The 21,919-nt window shown below is 44.1% G+C and overlaps 1 protein-coding gene across 1 annotated transcript in view; it reads right to left on the bottom strand.

The window, feature by feature from the left end:
• LOC139577180 (cotranscriptional regulator ARB2A homolog) overlaps nucleotides 1-21,919 on the bottom strand; it is a 331,393-nt gene that overhangs the window by 291,749 nt on the left and 17,725 nt on the right. The window contains exons 5-6 of the mRNA XM_071404090.1: nucleotides 18,384-18,412; nucleotides 17,649-17,685 (exon numbers count right to left, since the gene is read on the bottom strand). Of these exons, the coding sequence (XP_071260191.1) occupies nucleotides 17,649-17,685; nucleotides 18,384-18,412 (66 nt within the window). The remainder of the gene's footprint in view (nucleotides 1-17,648; nucleotides 17,686-18,383; nucleotides 18,413-21,919) is intronic.

Genomic DNA, 21,919 nt, shown 5'->3' with positions numbered 1-21,919 from the left:
ACACACGTAGCCACAAACCCCACACACGTAGCCACAAACCCCACACACGTAGCCATAAACCCCACAGACGTAGCCACAAACCCCACACACGTAGCCACAAACCCCACACGTAGCCATAAACCCCACAGACGTAGCCATAAACCCCACACACGTAGCCATAAACCCCACAGACGTAGCCACAAACCCCACACACGTAGCCATAAACCCCACAGACGTAGCCACAGAGTCAAAACATAATCTGCTGATGGGATCTGTTAACCACCACACACACCCGCACACACAGGCAAACACAACCGCAAACACACCCGCACACACAGGCAAAGATGCACACACACACAGGCAAAGATGCGCACACACAGGCAAAGATGCGCACACACAGGCAAAGACGCGCACACACAGGCAAAGACGCGCACACACAGGCAAAGACGCGCACACACAGGCAAAAACGCGCACACACAGGCAAAGACGCGCACACACACACACGCACTACAAGAAAAGCTGCAAGAGAAAATGTCTACCATCCCTACGTGGGCCTCAGCCTCCGCCTGTCTAATGCGGTCTTTGCAGCCAATCAGCAGAATGGGCTCCACCACTTTGTCACATCATTAACACTGTGTTATTAGTCCCATAATGAAAGGCCTGGCCCTGCAGGTAGTGCTAAGTGGTTCTGTGTCTCTCTCTCCCTGGAGCTCTGTCTGTCTGGGTCTGGCTGGCTGCTGGTGCTGCTGAGGATGATGCTGTGCACTCACACTGACAGGGATTGGGGACATTTGGCTGAGGGGGAAAAAAACTGTCAAAAAGTGTAATACCATAGCGGTTTCAAACCCAGAGGCCTAACAGGCTAATACTTATAGGAATGCCTCACAAAGCAGACTTCGCAGAACAGACCGGGGTTTGGCAAATCAATGGGAGAAGTAAATGTGTCCTTAGTGGTTAATTTTCTCAAACACTAAAGGCAAAACCTAGATTGGCGCCAACGTCTTCAGTAGCTGAACTGTCATTACTAAAACCTCAGAAAGTAACTTTGATTTGACGGCCTGCACATGAGCAGTTCGGTGCAAAACGACCGTTAGATCCGATGACATGTTTCTGCGCATGAGCTGTGCTAGCTAAAGTCGCTATGACATCGCCTACAAGCGTGATTGGGAATTTCTACTGGAGAAGCAGTTTCTAGGCCTCTTTATTTAAATCCTCTTTGGTAACACTGCCAGTATTACTTAAACTACTCAATGTGGCATACGTATCAAAACGAGTGTGAATGCCACAGTTGTACGACAGCATGGCGAGAGGCTCACCCTTCCTTCACCCTTTCTCTGGGAGTCTGTGTGGTTAGGGGAAGTGTTGTGGTGACCCCCCCCCCCGGTGACCCAGGAGGAGCAGAGAGGAAGGAAAGACCTTCCAGGAAAGATCAGTCCTGTGGGGGAGGGAAGGGTGAGGGCGGGGGGAAGAGAGAGGTAATCCAAGGGAGCGTGTGTGTTGTCGGTGCGAGCTCCAACTGGGGTAGAGAGGAAGGGTGGACGACTGGCCTTGACCAACCGTTTTTCACCCCCGCGCATCCAAACACTTCTCCTACCCCTCTTCTCTCTACTGCCCCCCCTCCTCTCACCACCACCCTGGCTAAGACCTTAATGAAAACCACTGTGTCCGGAAGTCCATCTGTTTGTAAACGCCGCTGGTGGAAAAACCCTATTCAAACTGGGAAGGGACTCCCTCAGAGAGAGGGAGGAAAAGGGGGAGAGAGGAAGAGAGAGGGGGTATCCAGACCTCCCACACTGTATGTGTGTAATGCTCTCTGATTACTCCACACATGCTTGGTCCGGCTGACCGCTCTTAAGGCGATAAGGAGAAGATCTGCTGGACATGGGTGTGGGGGTGAGGGTTACCCGCATATGGGGGTGGGAGGAGAGGAGGGGGTGAGGGTTACCCTGGGTCTGACCAGAGCCTAAACATAGATAACAGGTGGCTATGGAACAGGCCTGAGGAATGGTGGAGTGACCTCTACACACTGTACTGGTTGGTTTAACCATCTCTCTACATCACACTTCACAGACACACAGACACACACAGAGGAGAGCAGGCTGACTGTGAATCTGTCGGCCGGAGTTCTCTTTAAAAGCCACTTATCCAGAGAGTAGGCACACCGCGTTGACATCAAAGCTGTTTACATAATGAAAGTGAGCACTCTGCACGGTTACAGTGACAGTGCCCAGAAAAGAAAGGATTCTTCTTCTTTATGGAAGAATAGAAAGAGGAAGAAAATCACCCAAACAAAAAAAATACAGAAAGAGAGTGAGAGAAAGAGAGAGATAGAGAGAGAGGGAGAAAGAGAGAAAGAAAGAGGGAGGAAAAAGGAGGAGGGACGAGAAAGAAAGAATACAGAGAAAGAGAGAGAGAAAGGGAGGAGAATAGGGAGGAGAGAGAGAGATAAATAGAGACAGATAGAGATAGAAGGAGAAAGAGAGAGAAAGAGGGATGAGAAAGAAAGAGAAAGAGGATACAGTGAGAGGGAGGAAGAGAGAGAGATAAATAGAGACAGATAGAGATAGAAAGAGAGGAAGAGAGAGAACGAGAGAGGGGAAGGAAGGATAGGGTTTATTTTAAGGTTTGGTTTATCTAACATCAGGCTGAGAATTAAAATAGTCCCCCTCTCTCGCTCTCGCTCCTTTTTTTTAACAGTGGGGTATATGGAGGAACAAAGCTGATGCACTCCCATCGAAAATCCCACAAGGTCCCATGTGTTGTGCCTGTGTCTGGAGGAAGTTTGCTCTCTGGAGAGAGGGAGGGGGAGAGAGAGAGAGGGGAGGGGGGGGGGGGGTTGTCTGCATGGAGTCTCATCTCTCTCAATTCAATTTCAATTTGAGGGCTTTATTGGCATGGGAAACATACGTTAACATTGCCAAAGCAAGTAAAGTAGATAATACACAAAAGTTAAAAACATTTACAGTGAACATTAGACTCACAGAAGTTCCAAAAGAATAAAGATATTTCAAATGTCATATTATGTGAAAAATGTTTAAAGTACAAAAGGGAAAATAAACAAATATGGGTTGTATTTACAATGGTGGTTGTTCTTCACTGGTTGCCCTTTTCTTGTGGCAACAGGTCACAAATCTTGCTGATGTGATGGGAGCATTTCATACTGTGGTATTTCATCCAATAGATATGAGAATTTATCGAAATTGATTTTGTTTTCTAAATATTTGTGGATCTGTGTAATCTGAGGGAAATATATGTCTCTAATATGGTCATACATTGGGCAGGAGGTTAGGAAGTGCAGCTCAGTTTCCACCTCATTTTGTGGGCAGTGTGCACATAACTTGTCTTCTCTTGAGAGCCAGATCTGCCTACAGCGGCCTTTCTCAGAAGCAAGGCTATGCTCACTGAGTATATATACAGTTGAAGTCGGAAGTTTACATACACTTAGGTTGGAGTCATTAAAACTCGTTTTTCAACCACTCCACAAACTTCTTGTTAACAAACTATAGTTTTGGAAAGTTAGTTAGGACATCTATTTTGTGCATGACACAAGTAATTTTTCCAACAATTGTTTACAGACAGATTATTTCACTTATAATTCACTGTATTACCATTACAGTGGGTCAGAAGTTAATGTACACTAAGTTGACTGTGCCTTTAAACAGCTTGGAAAATTCCAGAAAATGATGCCATGGCTTTAGAAGCGTCTGATAGGCTAATTGACATAATTTGAGCCAATTGGAGGTGCACCTGTGGATGTATTTCAAGGCCTACCTTCAAACTCAGTGCCTCTTTGCCTGATGTCATGGGAAAATCTAAAGAAATCAGCCAAGACCTCAGAAAAAAATTGTAGACCTCTGTCGTGGTAATTTCCTGTATTACTCAATAATAAGAGCCAACCACACACAAGTCAGAGTTATATTATAAAGTCCATCTTTAATAATATATGAGCTTCACCATAGCCCTTTTGACTCTCAGATCAAGAGTCCTTACAAAACAATTATTTGTTTCTTTTATAGCCAAGATACAACCCTCTCAACTTACAAAGAACCTTTTACTTGAAAGAGGAGTATCCCATAGCTAGATAACATTAGCTATAAATTACCGTTCAGTTTGGTCTCCTAAGACGAGGTTTCAATCTCATGCTTGGTACCACAACATTACCTCATCCAATGGCATATATCAATTGTCAATTCTAGATACTCCCAGCAAAAATACACCCCCCCCCCTGGACAAGCTCAGAAAAGACAGTGAGCCTCTTAGGTCATATACTAGGTCAAGATAAGGGCAACCTCAGAGGGGACATACAATGGTTCCAGACACTGCCTTACTCCTTCCCCCCATGAGAAAAGTAGGGAGTGACTGGCGTACAGACATTGTATGAGATAACTAACTGGTTCCCCATTAATAACGCCATCCCTTCACATGGTTTAGGAATAGTTACAGACACATTCCCATAAGAAAACAATGTTCCATTCTGTCCTCCTCCCCTTCTGATATTCTACATAGCACCACATGGTTTAACAGATACATTGACATATGAAGACAAGCCTGACCTCTCTGGGCCCCAAGTGACTAAGCCCTAACTCAGAAGTGATAACTGCAACTGCCAACCCTATAGTCCAAAGGGAAATATTTTAATGACAAGTATCTCACAAGCATATTATGAAAATAAAACATCTTATCAATAATACCCAACTCATTCTGATTCAGCCACGACACCTCCACAAGTCTGGTTCATCCTTGGGAGCAATTTCCAAACGCCTGAATGTACCACGTTCATCTGTACAAACAATAGTACGCAAGTATAAACACCATTGGACCACGCAGCTGTCATGCCGCTCAGGAACGAGACGCGTTCTGTCTCCTAGAGATGAACGTACTTTGTTGCGAAAAGTGCAAATCAATCCAAGAACAGCAAAGGACCTTGTGAAGATGCTGGAGGAAACAGGTACAACAGTATCTATATCCACAGTAAAACGAGTCCTATATCGACATAACCTTTTTGTTAAGTCTTTCCAATGTGTCAAGTAATTATCTTTTTGTTTTGGTTGGGTCTAATCGTGTTGCTGTCCTGCGGCTCTGTGGGGTCTGTTTGTGAACAGAGCTCCAGGACCAGCTTGCTTAGGGGGCTGTTCTCCAGGTTCATTTCTCTGTAGGTGATGACTTTTGAAGGTTTAGGAATCGCTTCCTTTTAGGTGGTTGTAGAATTTAACGGCTCTTTTCTGGATTTTGATAATTAGCTGGTATCGGCATAACTGTGCTCTGCATGCATTATTTGGTGTTTTACGTTGTACACTGAGGATATTTTTGCAGAATTCTGCTGGCAGAGTATCAATTTGGTGTTTGTCCCATTTCATGAATTCTTGGTTGGTGAGTGGACCCCAGACTACACAACCATAAAGGGCAATGGGTTCTATAACTGATTCAAGTATTTTTAGCCAGATCCTAATTGGTATGTCTCATTTTATGTTCCTTTTGATGGCATAGAAGGCCCTTCTTGCCTTGTCTCTCAGCTCGTTCACAGCTTTGTGGAAGTTACCTGTGGCGCTGATGTTTAGTCCGAGGTATGTATAGTTTTTTGTGTGCTCTAGGGCAACGATGTCTAGATGGAATTTGTATTTGTGGTCCTGGACAAGTTTTTTGGAACACCATTATTTTTGTCTTACTGAGGTGTACTCTCAGGGCCCAGGTCTGGCAGAATCTGTGCAGAAGATCTAGGTGCTGCTGTAGGCCCTTCTTGGTTGGGGACAGAAGCACCAGATCATCAGCAAACAGTAGACATTTGACTTCAGATTCTAGTAGGGTGAGGCCGGGTGCTGCAAACTGTTTTAGGGCCCTTGTCAATTCGTTGATATACAGTACCAGTCAAAAGTTTCGACACACCTACTCATTCAAGGGTTTTCTTAAATTTTGTTATGTGAAATTTTAACCATGTTTGAGGATATACAGTGTTTGTTTACATTTTCATTATTCACAAACAATTGAGTAAAATATGAATGTATATTGGGTTCTAATTGGTTAATTACACTTGAACAAAGCTCATGAGGCATTTATAAGTTATATTCTTCAATATTCAATGTTATATCAATAATTTAAAAGTCAAAATGTACACTACCGGTCAAACGCTTCAGAACACCTACTCATTCAAGGGTGATCCTTTATTTTAACTGTTTAATACATTGTGGAATATTAGTGACGACATGAAAACTATAAAATAACACATATGGAATCATGTGGTAAGCGAAATATATTTTATATTTGAGATTCTTCAAAGTAGCCACCCTTTGCCTTGATGACAGCTTCACAAACTCTTTGCATTCTCTCAACCAGCTTCACCTGGAATAATTGTCCAACAGTCTTGAAGGAGTTCCCACATATGCTGAGCACTTGTTGGCTGCTTTTCCTTCACTCTGTGGTCCAACTCATCCCAAACCATCTCAATTGGGTTGAGGTCGGGTGATTGTTGAGGCCAGTTCATCTGATGCAGCACTCCATCACTCTCCTTCTGGGTCAAATAGCCCTTAAACAGCCTGGAGGTGTGTTTGATCATTGTCCTGTTGAAAAACAAATGAAAGTCCCATTAAGCGCAAACCAGATGGGATGGCATATCGCTGCAGAATGCTGTGGTAGCCATGCTGGTTAAGTGTGCCTTGAATTCTAAATAAATCACAAAACAGTGTCTCCAGCAAAGCACCCCCACACCTCCTCCTCCATGCTTCACGATGGGAACCAAACATGCAGAGATCATCCGTTCACCTAATCTGCCTCTCACAAAGACACGGGGGTTGGAACCCAAAATCTCAAATTTGGAATCATCAGTCCAAAGGACAGATTTCCACCGGTCTAATGTCCATTGCCCAAACAAGTCTCTTCTTCTTGTTGGGGTCCTTTAGTAGTTGTTTCTTTGCAGCAATTCGATCATGAAGACCTGATTCATGTGGTCTCCTCTGAACAGTTTACATAGAGATGTGTCAGATATTTGAACTCTGTAAAGCATTTATTTGGGCTGGTAACTCTAATGAATGTATCCTCTGCAGCAGAGGTATCTCTGGGTCTTCCTTTCCTGTGGCGGTCCTCACGAGAGCCAGTTTCATCATAGCGCTTGATGTTTTTTGCGACTGCACTTGAAGGAACTTTCAAAGTTCTTGAAATGTTACCGATTGACTGACCTTCATGTCTTAAAGTAATGGACCGTCGTTTCTCTTTGCTTATATGAGCTCTTCTTGCCATAATATGGACTTGGTTTTTTACAAAATAGGGCTATCTTCTGTATACCACCCCTACCTTGTCACAACACAACTGATTGGCTCAAATGCATTAAGAAGAAAATAAATTCCACAAATACATTTTTGACAAGGCACACCTGTTAATTGAAATGCATTCCAGGTGACGACCTCATGAAGATGGTTGAGAGAATGTGAAGAGCGGGCAAAGCTGTCATCAAGGCAAAGGTTGGCTATTTTGGCTAAGAATTGGCTAAGCATCTCAAATATAAAATATATATTTTTAACACTTCTTTGGTTAATACATGATTCCATGTGTGTTATTTCATAGTTTGATGTCATCACTATTATTCTGTAGAAATTAGAATAAATTAAGAAAACCCCTGAAATGAGTAGGTGTGTCCAAGCTTTTGACTGGTACTGTGTATGTTGAAGAGGGTGGGGCTTAACCTGTATCCCTGTCTCATCCCACTGCCCTGTGGAAAGAAATGTTTGTTTTTTGCTAATTTTAACTGCACACTTGTTGTTTGTGTATATGGATTTCATAATGTCGTATGTTTTTCCCCCAACACCACTTTCCATCAATTTGTATAGCAGACCCTAATGCCAAATTGAGTCGAAAGCTTATTTTAAATCAACAAAGCATGAGAAGACTTTGCCTTTGTTTTGGTTTGTTTGTCAATTAGGGTGTGCAGGGTGAATACCTGGTTTGTTGTATGGTAATTTGGTAAAAAGCCAATTTGATATTTGCTTAGTACATTGTTTTCACGAAGGAAATGTACAAGTCTGCTGTTAATGATAATGCAGAGGATTTCCCCAAGGTTGCTGTTGACAAATATCCCACGGTAGTTATTGGGGTCAAAAGTGTCTCCACTTTTGTGGATATCAGTCCTTGGTTCCAAATATTGGGAAGATGTCAGAGCTAAGGATGATGTTAAAGAGTTTAAGTATAGCCTTTTTGGGTTGAAGGGTTTGTATTTTCTCCTGTAGTTCATTCAATGTAATTGGAGAATCCAGTGTGTTCTGGTAGTCTTTAATAGTTGATTCTAAGATTTGTATTTGATCATGTATATTTTTGCTGTTTGTTCTTTGTCATAGGGCCAAAACGATTGGAGAAGTGGTTTAACCATACAGCTCCATTTTGGATAGATAACTCTTGTGTTGTTGTTTGTTTAGTGTTTCCAAATTTTCCAGAAGTGGTTTGATTCTATGGATTCTTCAATTACATTGAGCTGATTTCTGACCAGTTGTTCCTTCTTTTTCCATAGTGTATTTCTGTATTGTTTCAGTGATTCGCCATAGTGAAGGTGTAGACTCAGGTCTCTATGTTTTTGGTTGGGTAGGTTTCTCAAATTTTTTTCTTAGGTTTTTGCATTCTTCATCAAACCATTCGTCATTGTTGTTAATTTTGTTAGGTTTGCTGTTTTACATTTATTTATTTTTAATAGGGAAGCTGAGAGGTCAAATATACTGTTTAGGTTTTCTACTGTCAAGTTTACACCTTCACTATTACAGTGGAATGTTTTGTCCAGGAATTTGTCTAAATGGGAATTTGTACTTTCCTTTCATCTATACCATTTCTTAATATTGTTCAGTTCCTTTGGCTATGATGCCTCATGATTGAGTATTGCTCTGAACAAGTAGACTGTGATTTTGCTGTGATCTGATAAGGGTGTCAGTGGGCTGACTGTGGACACTCAGAGACTCTGGGTTGAGGTCAGTGATAAAGTAGTCTACAGTGCTACTGCCAAGAGATGAGCTATAGGTGTACCTACCGTAGGAGTCCACTCAAAGCCTACCATTGACTATATACATACCCAGCGTGCAACGGAGCTGCTGGAGTTGTGACCCGTTTTTGTTGGTTATGTTGTCGTAGTTGTGCCTAGGGGGGCATATGGGGAAGGGAATGCTGTCACCTCCAGGTAGGTGTTTGTTTCCCTGTGTGCTGACGGTGTCAGGTTATTGTCCTGTTCTGGTATTTAGGTCACCACAGACGAGTACCTTGTCCATGGGCCTGGAAATTATTGATTCCCCCTCCAGGATGGAGAAGCTGTCTTCATTAAAGTATGGGGATTCTAGTGGGAGGATATAGGTAGCACACAGGAGGCCATTTTTCTCTGTTGAGATCATTTCCTTTTGAATTTCTAGCCAAATGTAAAATTATTTGAAGAGTTTGAAGAGGTCTGCTCTATACCAAATTAGCATACACCAAGTCCCTTCCCTGTTTAGTTTGGGCTTTGACACCTCTCACTTCACACCTCAGTGCTAATTGAAGTTGCAGTCAGATATCTGTCCTAGCAAGCTTAGTAGCCTTAACTTAGCATTCAGTCCTTATAAAGTCAAATATCATTGTAATGTATTTATCTTCTTGACTTTAAAAGTACTCACACAGCACTCAAACAGTTCCAGGTTGTTTTCAGCTTTCTGTTGTTAGTTTGCCAGAGCATTTGCTGTATATCTTGGAAATAAAAATCTTTGGTGGTAGGAATCCTTCCAGGCAATGTTGTCCAGAATCAGGTTGTAGGTTTGGAGGTTTGATCTGGAGTGAAGGTTATGTAGCCTAGTGGTTAGACCGTTGGGCCAGTAACAGAAAGGTTGGTGGATCCAATCCCTGAGCTGACAAGGTACAGATCTGGCAGTTAACGCACTGTTCCTAGGCCGTCATTGTACATAACAACTGGTTCTTAACTGATTTGCCTAGATAAATAAACGTTAAAAATAAAAAATGTTGTGGAGGGTAGTATCCTGTATATGCCCTCGCCGAAAAATCCAAGTTTATCTAACTCTAAATCTACCTTTTTGTAAAAACACGCTGAAAAATGTGGAAGCTCATCTCTCTCTCTCTCTTCTTTCCCTGTCTCTCTTTGTCTCATCTCTCTCTGTCTCTCTCCCTCCCACACTCTCTCTCTCTGGGTATGTGCTGCGATCCTTAATGGCAGCCTAATGATCACCTCAGGTGTTACCCTCAGAAGCCGGCCCAAGGATAATTCACTTCTATAGTATTTGGCTCTCCTCCCTCCCCTTTCTCCCTTCCGCACACCTTAACTCTATCGTTCTCTCTGCTTGCCTCCTCTCGCTCTCTCTGCTTGCCTCCTCTCGCTCTCTCTGCTTGCCTCCTCTCGCTCTCTCTGCTTGCCTCCTCTCGCTCTCTCTGCTTGCCTCCTCTCGCTCTCTCTGCTTGCCTCCTCTCGCTCTCTCTGCTTGCCTCCTCTCGCTCTCTCTGCTTGCCTCCTCTCGCTCTCTCTGCTTGCCTCCTCTCGCTCTCTCTGCTTGCCTCCTCTCGCTCTCTCTGCTTGCCTCCTCTCGCTCTCTCTGCTTCCCTCCTCTCGCTCTCTGCTTCCCTCCTCTCGCTCTCTGCTTCCCTCCTCTCGCTCTCTGCTTGCCTCCTCTCGCTCTCTGCTTGCCTCCTCTCGCTCTCTGCTTGCCTCCTCTCGCTCTCTGCTTGCCTCCTCTCGCTCTCTGCTTGCCTCCTCTCGCTCTCTGCTTGCCTCCTCTCGCTCTCTGCTTGCCTCCTCTCGCTCTCTGCTTGCCTCCTCTCGCTCTCTGCTTGCCTCCTCTCGCTCTCTGCTTGCCTCCTCTCGCTCTCTTTGCTTGCCTCCTCTCGCTCTCTCTGCTTGCCTCCTCTCGCTCTCTCTGCTTGCCTCCTCTCGCTCTCTCTGCTTGCCTCCTCTCGCTCTCTCTGCTTGCCTCCTCTCGCTCTCTCTGCTTGCCTCCTCTCGCTCTCTCTGCTTGCCTCCTCTCGCTCTCTGCTTGCCTCCTCTCGCTCTCTCTGCCTCCCCCTCCCCCCTCTCCCGCCTGCCCCTCTCTTCCTCCCTCCCTCCCTCACTCCCTGCCTCCCTCCCTCCCTCACCCGCCCTGCCTCCCTCCCTCCCTCCCTCACTCCCTCACTCCCTCACCCTCCCTGCCTCCCCCTCTCTCTCTGCCTCTCTGCCTCTCTGCCTCCTCCTCTCTCCGCCTCCCCTCCGCCTCCCACTCTCCCCCTTTCCGCCTGCCCCTCTCTCGTTCTTCCTCCAACTCACTCCCTCCCTGCCTCAGTCACTGCCTCACTCACTCCCTCCTTCACTCCCTCACCCTCTCTGCCTCCCTCACTCCCTCCCCATCTTTGCCTCCCTCCCCCTCTTCTCTCTCTTTTGTTGCCTCTCTTCTCTGCCTCTCTGCCTACCCCTCTCTCTGCCTCAACCTCTCTCTCTGCTTTCCCCTCTCTCCGCCTCTCTGCCTCCCCCCTACCCCCTCTTTGCTTCCCCTCTCTCCACCCCTCTCTCTGCCTCCGACTTTCCCCCTTCCCACCGCCCCCTCTGCCTCTGCCTCCCTGCCTCACTCCCTCAGTCACTGCCTCACACACTCCCTCCCTCCTTCACTCCCTCACCCACTCCGCCTCCTCATCTTCCCCTCCGCCTCCCACTCTCCGCCTGCCCCTCTCTCTCTTCCTCCCTACTCACTCCCTGCCTCACTCACTCCTTCACCCTTTCTGCCTCCCTCACTCCCTCCCCCTCTTTGCCTCCCTCCCCATCTTCTCTCTCTGCGTACCCCTCTCTCTGCCTCCCCCCCCCTCTCTCCGCCTCCCCCCTACCCCCTGTTTGCTTCACCTCTCTCCACCCCCCCTCTCTCTGCGTCCCACTTTTCCGCTTTCCACCTCCCCCTCTGCCTCTCTCTCTGCCTCACTCCCTCCCTCTCCTCCAGCCGTGCTGTGGGGTTTGAGGAGTGATGAGAAGTGATAAATCAAGAAAGACAGCTGCTATTTTGCTCCTCTTAACTTCCAAACAAAACAGCCGTGACTGACAGGGGTGTGAGGGCTCGCCGTTGCCTTCGCACGCCCTGGTGCCAGCTAACAGGAAAACAGTAGTGTAGAGGCCTACTGTTCCTCTCTGTATGTGGGTGTGTTTAACTACACATACACTCAATATTTACTGTTCATTGGATAAATTAAACTGCATGTAAAGTACACAAGACCCACTGGTGGTAAAAAGGGGCTTTGAGTTCTTCAACTGTATGAAGGGATGTCCCAACCAGGGAGGGAGAGAGAGGATTTTCCTTGTGAAAATCCTCTGCATAATCATTAACAGCAGACTCGTACATTTCTGTAGCACCCGGTCTCACCCTACTAGAATCTGAAGTCAAATGTCTACTGTTTGCTGATGATCTGGTACTTCTGTCACCAACCAAGGAGGTCCTACAGCAGCACCTAGATCTTCTGCACAGATTATGCAAGACCTGGGCCCTGACAGTAAATCCCCGTAAAACCAAATGAATGGTGTTCCAAAAAAGGTCCAGTCGCCAGGACCACAAATACAAATTCCATCTAGACACCGTTGCCCTAGAGCACACAAAAAATGATATATACCTCGGACTAAACATTTGAGCCACAGGTAACTTCCACAAAGCTGTGAACGATCTGAGAGACAAGGCAAGAAGGGCATTCTATGCCATCAAAAGTAACATAAAATTTGACATACCAATTAAGATCTGGCTAAAAATACTTGAACCAGTTATGGAACCCATTGCCCTTTATGGTTGTGAGGCCTGGGGTCCGCTCACCAACCAAGAATTCATAAAATGGGACAAACACCAAACTGAGAATTCTGCAAAAATATCCTCTGTGTACAATGTAAAACACCAAATAATGCATGCAGAGCAGAATTAGGCCGATACCCGCTAAATATCAAAATCCAGAAAAAATACGTTAAATTCAGCAACCATCTAAAAGGAAGCGATTCCCAAATATTCCATAACAAAGCCATCACCTACAGAGAGATGAACCTGGAGAAGAGTCCCCTTAGCAAGCAGGACATCTACACAATTTGACCCAACTAAATCATGAGAAAACAAAAAGATAATTACTTGACACATTGAAAAAAAAAAAAATTTAAACAGAAAACTAGAATGCTATTTGGCCCTAAACAGAGAGTACCCAGTGACAGAATACCTGACCACTGTGACTGACCCAAAATAAAGGAAAGCTTTGACTATGTACAGACTCAGTGAGCATAGCCTTGCTACTGAGAAAGGCCGCCGTAGGGATACCTGGCTCTCAAGAGAAGACAGGCTATGTGCACAGTGCCCACAAAATGAGGTGGAAACTGAGCTGCACTTCCTAAACTTCTGCCAAATGTATGACCATATTAGTGACCCGTTTCCCTCAGATTACACAGATCCACAAAGAATTCGAAAATAAACCCGATTTTGATAAACTCCCATATCTACTGGGGGAAATACCACAGTGTGCCATCACAGCAACAAGAAAGTGGCAATCAGTGAAGAACAAACACCATTGTAAATACAACCCATATTTATGTTTATTTTCCCTTTTGTACTTTAAAAATTTGCACATCATTACAACACAGTATACACATACATAATGACATTTGTAATGTCTTTATTCTTTTGAAACTTCTGTGAGTGTAATGTTTACTGTTCATTTTTATAGCTTATTTCACTTTTGTATATTATCTACTTTACTTGCTTTGGCAATGTTAACATATGTTTCCCATGCCAATAAAGCCCCTGAATTGAATTGAATTGAGAGAGACAGAGGAGAGGAGAGTGACAGATAGCAAGAGAGAGAGAGGAGAGAGAGAATGAGAGAGAGTGAGGGAGAGACACAGAGAGAGAGAGAGGAGAGTGAGAGGGAGAGACACAAAGAGAGAGGAGAGTGAGAGGGAGAGACACAGAGAGAGAGGAGAGTGAGAGGGAGAGACACAAAGAGAGAGGAGAGTGAGAGGGAGAGACACAAAGAGAGAGGAGAGTGAGAGGGAGAGACACAAAGAGAGAGGAGAGTGAGAGGGAGAGACACAAAGAGAGAGGAGAGTGAGAGGGAGAGACACAAAGAGAGAGGAGAGTGAGAGGGAGAGACACAAAGAGAGAGGAGAGTGAGAGGGAGAGGGAGAGAGGAGAGTGAGAGGGAGAGACACACACACACACACAGAGAGACACACACACACAGAGCGAGAGAGGAGAGAGAGAGACACACAGAGAGAGAGAGAGGAGAGTGAGAGACACAGAGAGAGAGAGGAGAGAGAGGGACACACACACAGAGAAAAAGAGAGAGAAATATTCATAATAGAGCCATCTGGCTGTGCCTAGGTTCATTAGAATAGAGTGTGTGTGTCACCCCACATATGCAGCGAGGGGAGAAAAATACTAATTTATTAACGGCTTAATACAATTCCACCTGGGCCTCATGCCAGTCACATATCAGGGGGAACTATCACTTACAGCAACAATTACACTTTCACTGTGCTCTACAGGGCCCAGATCACCCTGATCCTACACACAATCACCACACACAGAGTCTTGTACAAATAACCTTGTGGGGACACACAATTCAGTCCCATTCAAAATGTTCCCTAACCCTGTACTCTTACCATTACACTAAACTTAACCCAAAAACCTAACCTTAACCCTAACCCTAAAACTAAAGATAGCTCCTAACCCAACTTCTTATGGCTGCAGGGGCAGTATTGAGTAGCTTGGATGAAAAGGTCCCAGAGTAAACTGCCTGCTCCTTAGTCCCAGTTGCTAATATATGCATATTATTAGTAGTATTGGATAGAAAACACTCTGAAGTTTCTAAAACTGTTTGAATGATGTCTGTGAGTATAACAAAACTCATATGGCAGATAAAAACCTGAGAAAAAAATCCAACCAGGAAGTGGGAAATCTGAGGTTTGTAGGTTTTCAACTCATCGCCTATCGAATACACAGTGGGATATGGGTCAGTTTGCACTTCCTACGGCTTCCACTAGATGTCAACAGTCTGTAGAACCTTGTCTGATGCTTCTACTGTGGAGTGGGGCCGAAGGAGACGGGAATGAGTAAGGTCTACCATGACCTGACCATGCTCTGACCATGCTTGTTCACATGAGGGAGCTCTGTTCCATCGCACTTCTGAAGACAATGGAATTCTCCGGTTGGAATGTTATTGAAGATTTATGTTAAAAACATCCTAAAGATTGATTCAATACATCGTTTGACATGTTTCTACTGACTGTTATGGAACTTTTTGACATTTCGTCTGCTTTTAGTGAACACGCTTCCTGACTTTGGATTTGTTTATTAAACACGCTAACAAAAATAACTATTTGGACATAAATGATGGACATTACCGAACAAAACAAACATTTCTTGTGGAAGTGGGAGTCCTGGGAGTGCATTCCGACGAAGATCAGCAAAGGTAAGTGAAGATTTATAATGCTATTTATAACTTTTGTTGACTCCACAATTTGGCGGGTAACTGTATGGCTTCCTTTTGTGGCTGAACGATGTTCTCAGATTATTGAATATTGCCCTTTTGCCGTAAAGCTTTTTTGAAATCTGACACAGCGGTTGCATTAAGAACAAGTGTATCTTTAATTCTATGTAAAACATGTATCTTTCATCAAAGTATTTCTGTTATTTGATGTGGCTCTCTGCTATTTCTCCGGGTATTTGAGGCATTTCTGAACATGGCGCCAATGTAAACTGAGGTTTTTGGATATAAATATGAACTTTATCGAACAAACCATATATGTATTGTGTAACATGAAGTCCTATGAGTGTCATCTGATGAAGATCATCAAAGGTTAGTGATTCATTTTATCTCTATTTCTGCTTTTTGTGACTCCTGTCTTTGGCTGGAAATGTGGCTGTGTTTTTCTGTGATTTTGCGGTGACCTAACATAATCGTTTGTGGTGCTTTCGCTGTAAAGCCTTTTTGAAATCGGACACTGTGGTGGGATTAACAAGAAGTGTATCTTTAAAATGGTGTGAAATACTTGTATGCTTGAGGAATTTTAATTATGAGATTTCTGTTGTTTGAATTTGGCGCCCTGCACTTTCACTGGCTGTTGTCATATCGATCCCGTTAACGGGATTGCAGCCCTAAGTTAAGGTAATTCTAACTTTAACCTCCTAGAAATAGCATTTGACCTTGTGGTGACTAACAGAAACGTACCCAGTTGGTCAAATTATATTTCAACATTTTTATTTTTTTTACTATTCTTGTGGGGACATCTGGACATCACAAGAATAGTTAAACACGTCCACACACACACACACACACACACACACACACACACACACACACACACACACACACACACACACACACACACACACACACACACACACACACACACACACACACACACACACACACACACACACACACACACACACACACACACACACACACACACACACCTTAAAAGGTAATCCTGGATCACACACACAAACAGCCTATGAAGTTTTGACACACCTACTCATTCCAGGGTTTTTCTTTATTTCCATATTTTCTACATTGAAAATAACTAATTGAATCATGTAGTAAACCAAAAAGTGTTAAACAAAAAATATATATTTTATATTTGAGATTCTATGGGTGGCATGATTACAGCTTTGCACACTCGTGGCATTAGGTAGTCACCTGGAATGCATTTCAACAAAAAAAGTGGAATTTCTTTCCTTCTTAATGCATTTGAGCCAATCAGTTGTGTTGTGACAAGATAGGGGTGGTACACAGAATATGGTCGAATTGCCGTGTCTTTGTGAGATGCAGAGTAGGTGAATGGATGATCTCTGCATGTGTGGTTCCCACCGTGAATCATGGTGGAGGAGGTGTGATGGTGTGGGGTTGCTTTGCTGGAGACACTGTCTGTGATTTATTTAGAATTCAATGCACACTTAACCAGCATGGCTGGTTTGTGCTTAGTGGGACTATCATTTGTTTTTCTATAGGACAATGACCCAACACCTCCAGGCTGTGTAAGGGCTATTTGACCAAGAAGGAGAGTGATGGAGTGCTGCATCAGATGAACTGGCCTCCAAAATCACCCGACCTCATCCTAATTGAGAGGGTTTGGGATGAGTTGGATCGCAGAGTGAAGGAAAAGTAGCCAACAAGTGCTCAGCATATGTGGAGACTCCAGCAAGACTGTTGGAAAAGCATTCCACATGAAGCTGGTTGAGAGAATGGCTAAGCTATCATCAAGGCAAAGGATGGCTACTTTAAAGAATATAAAATCTTAAATATATTGTGATTTGTTTAACACTTTTTTGGTTACTACATGATTCCATATGTGTTATTTCATAGTTTTGATGTCTTCACTATTATTATACAACATAGAAAATAGTCAAAATAAAGAAAAACCCTTGAATGAGCTGGTGTCTCCAAACCCTATGACTGGTACTATATGCACACACACTCTGAAATAGACAGCCACAGCTCCAAGGGGTACTAGATAGCGTTTAATTTGTGTGTCTGTATGAGAGTGTGTAGCGGGCTAGGCTATTTCCACGCAGCCACTAAAGACAATTGTGGGAGATATTAGCACGGGGAGAATGTGGATCGGCTGACTGAGCACCCACTGTGTTATTTAATCACAGCTCCTGACTGTGAGCACCTCCCTACGAACCTGTTACTGTCTACAGCCACACCACTGCTCAGGTAGGAGCTCTCAGAGACACATCCACCGGGATCCACACAATAGCAATGTTTTTCAACAAACAGCTCCTTAAATGAGTGGTTTAGTGGGCTAGTATTCACAAGTTTTCAAACAATTCAATATGCTAATTCACCACAAACTGGGACATTAAACAAACAGTTCCCAGAACATGTAGAATACAGTGAAGCATTTGTGCTCCTTGGAAAGATCTTCGTATTGAGCTGTAAAAATAGATAAATAAACAAGAATAAGAATTATAATCTGGGCCCACAATGCAATGCCCCTGCATTCAACCCCAGCTGCAGATCTTTCCTCTACGCGGCCATCAAGACATTCTCCACATCGTCTTCCCATTCAGACAAGGCTGAAGTGCAAATTGGACATCTGGTGTTGTGATGTCTCTCACAATGCGGACGCCATTTTCCCTAGCACTGCACTTGCGCAGCTAGCTCTGCTCTGTAGACTGGCAGGTCCATGGAAGGGATGGAGGGATAGAGACAGAGAGAGCGAGCTGATGGTACGCAGGGTGGGTGGGCGCTCTCCCACCCCCACACTCCTAGCACTAGGGACAATCAGAGAAGGACACCGTGTCTCCTTTCCCCTCTCTCCACCTCCGCACAATGCATTGTGGGGTTCAGGAAGGCCATTGTTGTGAACGAGGGCTCTCAGCAGCAGGGGCTTTCTCTGCGCTCACCCCTAAACCTTGACCTGCTCTTCATAGCCCAAAAGACTCAGGGAGAGCATGTGCAATAGCCATTAAAACCCTGAATGTATAAGAGAATACAGAAATATCTTTAGACAAGAAAGACCCCCCTCATTTTCAATGGTGGAAAATGATTATGTCCAAAAGACAGAACTAGACCATAGCTAACCAGCCCAGACCCAGTCCCAGGCCATAGGAATATAGTGTCCTATTACCCTGATTCATTTCATAGGGCTAACTACTATTAACTCCTATTAAATCAAGTCACATGGTATTTGTCACATAACAGAATACAACCTTGCCGTGAAATGCTTACTTACGAGCCCTTAACCAACAATTCAGAGTTTATAAAAAGTAAGTAAGAAAAATGAACTAAAGTAAAAATAGTAACACAACAAAAGAACAATAACGAGGCTTTATACAGGAAGTACTGGTACAGAGTCAATGTGGAGGCTATATACAGGGGGTACCGGTACAGAGTCAATGTGGAGGCTATATACAGGAAGTACTGGTACAGAGTCAATGTGGAGGCTTTATACAGGAAGTACCGGTACAGAGTCAATGTGGAGGCTTTATACAGGAAGTACCGGTACAGAGTCAATGTGGAGGCTATATACAGGAAGTACTGAAAGAGTCAATGTGGAGGCTATATACATGAAGTACTGGTACAGTCAATGTGGAGGCTATATACAGGAAGTACCGGTACAGAGTCAATGTGGAGGCTTTATACAGGAAGTACCGGTACAGAGTCAATGTGGAGGCTATATACAGGAAGTACTGGTACAGAGTCAATGTGGAGGCTATATACAGGAAGTACTGGTACAGAGTCAATGTGGAGGCTATATACAAGGGGTACCGGTACAGAGTCAATGTGGAGGCAATATACAAGGGGGTACCGGTACAGAGTCAATGTGGAGGCAATATACAAGGGGGTACCGGTACAGAGTCAATGTGGAGGCTATATACAAGGGGTACCGGTACAGAGTCAATGTGGAGGCTATATACAAGGGGTACCGGTACAGAGTCAATGTGGAGGCTATATACAAGGGGTACCGGTACAGAGTCAATGTGGAGGCTATATACAAGGGGTACCGGTACAGAGTCAATGTGGAAGCTATATACAAGGGGTACCGGTACAGAGTCAATGTGGAGGCAATATACAAGGGGTACCGGTACAGAGTCAATGTGTGGGGGTACAGGTTAGTCGAGGTAATTGAGGTAATATGTACATGTAGGTAGAGATAAAAGTGACTATGCATAGATAATAAACAGAGAGTAGCAGCATGGTATGTGAAGAGTGTGAAGGAATGTGTGTGTGTGTGTGGCGATCTGTGTACTGTGTGTGTGTGTTTACGTGGGTTTTGGAGTGTCAGTGTAGCATTTGAGTCTGTGTAGTGTGTGTGAGTCCAGTCAGTGTACATCGAGCCTGTGCAAGAGAGTCAGTGCAACAACAAAAAAAGAACAAAATAATGATGCATATAGTCTGAGTAGCCAGATTAACTATGACTATTCTATTCCATCTGCCCAGACAGAGTTTCTGTGTCATTTAATGAGTGACAATCATCGCCTGGCCCTGTGAATTAACCTGGCCTCAAGACAGCTGGATGGACAGACATTCAGACATAGAGACAGACAGGAGTCCAAGCCAACTTTAGCCACACCCCTCTCTCGTTATGTCTCGTTATCACAGCTAGCGTCACCAGTGACATAGCCTATTACATGTTGGAATGAGATGCCGTCTCTTTTAACCACCAAATCTCATTAGCATGCTGGCTCCTTGATGAGCGTTCCTTCTCTAAACATCTGGGTCTGATGTCTGAGTTCAAGAAGTTCAAACGCCTCTGTTCTGCACTACTAAATGTTTGCATCCAGCGTTTCAGATGCTGGATACCTCCGTCAGCTAAAGACAGGGAGGACATAAGGCTAGTTCTCTAAGGACGTTCCTGGATTAGAAGTGAAAAACACACAAGTAATCCCATCAAAGAGTCCATCTTTCTCTTTGAACTTCAAAGAATGAGCGGAAAAATTAAAAGCAAAATAGCGGGGATGCAAATTAACAAAAGATTACAACAAATTTAAACATTGGCGTCTGATTAGCCCATGCATACTGCATGGCTTGACACTGAGGGTTTATCTCAATATGCATTCTACCGTCCTCAGAGCATGCAAATTTGAGCACGGGAGGGTCAGGTTCAAAGTATGTAACGGGAGAGTCCAAATCAAAGTATGTAAAACAGCACAGAGGGCACTTCTCAGATACATACTCCATTCCTACATATTTTGATGCCTGCATACAGTTGAAGTCGGAAGTTTACCTACACCTTAGCCAAAAACATTAAAACTCAGTTTTTCACAATTCCTGACATTTAATCCTAGTGAAAATGTCCTGTTTTAGGTCAGTTAGGATCACCACTTTATTTTAAGAATGTGAAATGTCAGAATAATAGTAGAGAGAAGGATATATTTACGCTTTCATTTTTTTCATCACATTCCCAGTGGGTTAGAAGTTTACGTACACTCAATTAGTATTTGGTAGCATTGCCTTTAAATTGTTTAACTTGGGTCAAATGTTTTGGGTAGACTTTCACAAGCTTCCCACAATAAGTTGGGTGAATTTTGGCCATTTCCTCTTGACAGAGCTGGTGTCACTGAGTCAGGTTTCTAGGCCTCCTTGCTCGCACACACTTTTTCAGTTCTACCCACACATTTTCTATAGGATTGAGGTCAGGGCTCTGTGATGGCCACCCCAATACCTTGACTTTGTTGTACTTAACTTCTTATGGCTGCAGGGGCAGTATTGAGTAGCTTGGATGAAAAGGTGCCCATTGTAAACGGCCAGCTCCTCAGTCTCAGTTGCGATGGTGTTCTACAGCTTGCAAGCATCCCCCTTTTTCCTCCAAACATAACGATGGTCATTATGGCCAAACAGTTCTATTTCTGTTTCATCAGACCAGAGGACATTTCTCCAAAAAGTACAATCTTTGTCCCCATGTGCAGTTACAAACCATAGTCTGGCTTTTTTATGGCGGTTTTGGAGCAGTGGCTTCGTCCTTGCTGAGCAGCCTTTCAGGTTATGTCGATATAGGACTGGTTTTACTGTGGATATAGATACTTTGGTACCTGTTTCCTCCAGCATCTTCACAGGGTCCTTTGCTGTTGTTCTGGGATTGATTTGCACTTTTCACACCAAAGTACGTTCATATCTAGGATACAGAACGTGACTCATTCCTGAGCGGTATGACTGCTGTGTGGTCCCATGGTGTTTATACTTGCGTACTATTGTTTGTACAGATGAACGTGGTACCTTCAGGCGTTTGGAAATTGCTCCCAAGGATGAACCAGACTTATGGAGGTCTACAATTATTTTTCTGAGGTCTTGGCTGATTTCTTTTGATTTCCCCATGATGTCAAGCAAGAGTTTGAAAAAAGGCCTTGAAATACATCCACAGGTACACCTCCAATTGACTCAAATTATGTCAATTAGCCTATCAGAAGCTTCCAAAGCCATTACATCATATTCTGGAATTTTCCAAGCTGTTTAAAGGCACAGTCAACTTAGTGTATGTAAACTTCTGACCCACTGGAATTGTGATACA

This window comes from Salvelinus alpinus, chromosome 5 (assembly GCF_045679555.1).
Source record: "Salvelinus alpinus chromosome 5, SLU_Salpinus.1, whole genome shotgun sequence".
NCBI lineage: Eukaryota > Metazoa > Chordata > Actinopteri > Salmoniformes > Salmonidae > Salvelinus > Salvelinus alpinus.
The sequence above is the reverse complement of the archived record's forward strand: the minus strand, read 5'-3'. Positions and strand labels throughout refer to the sequence as shown.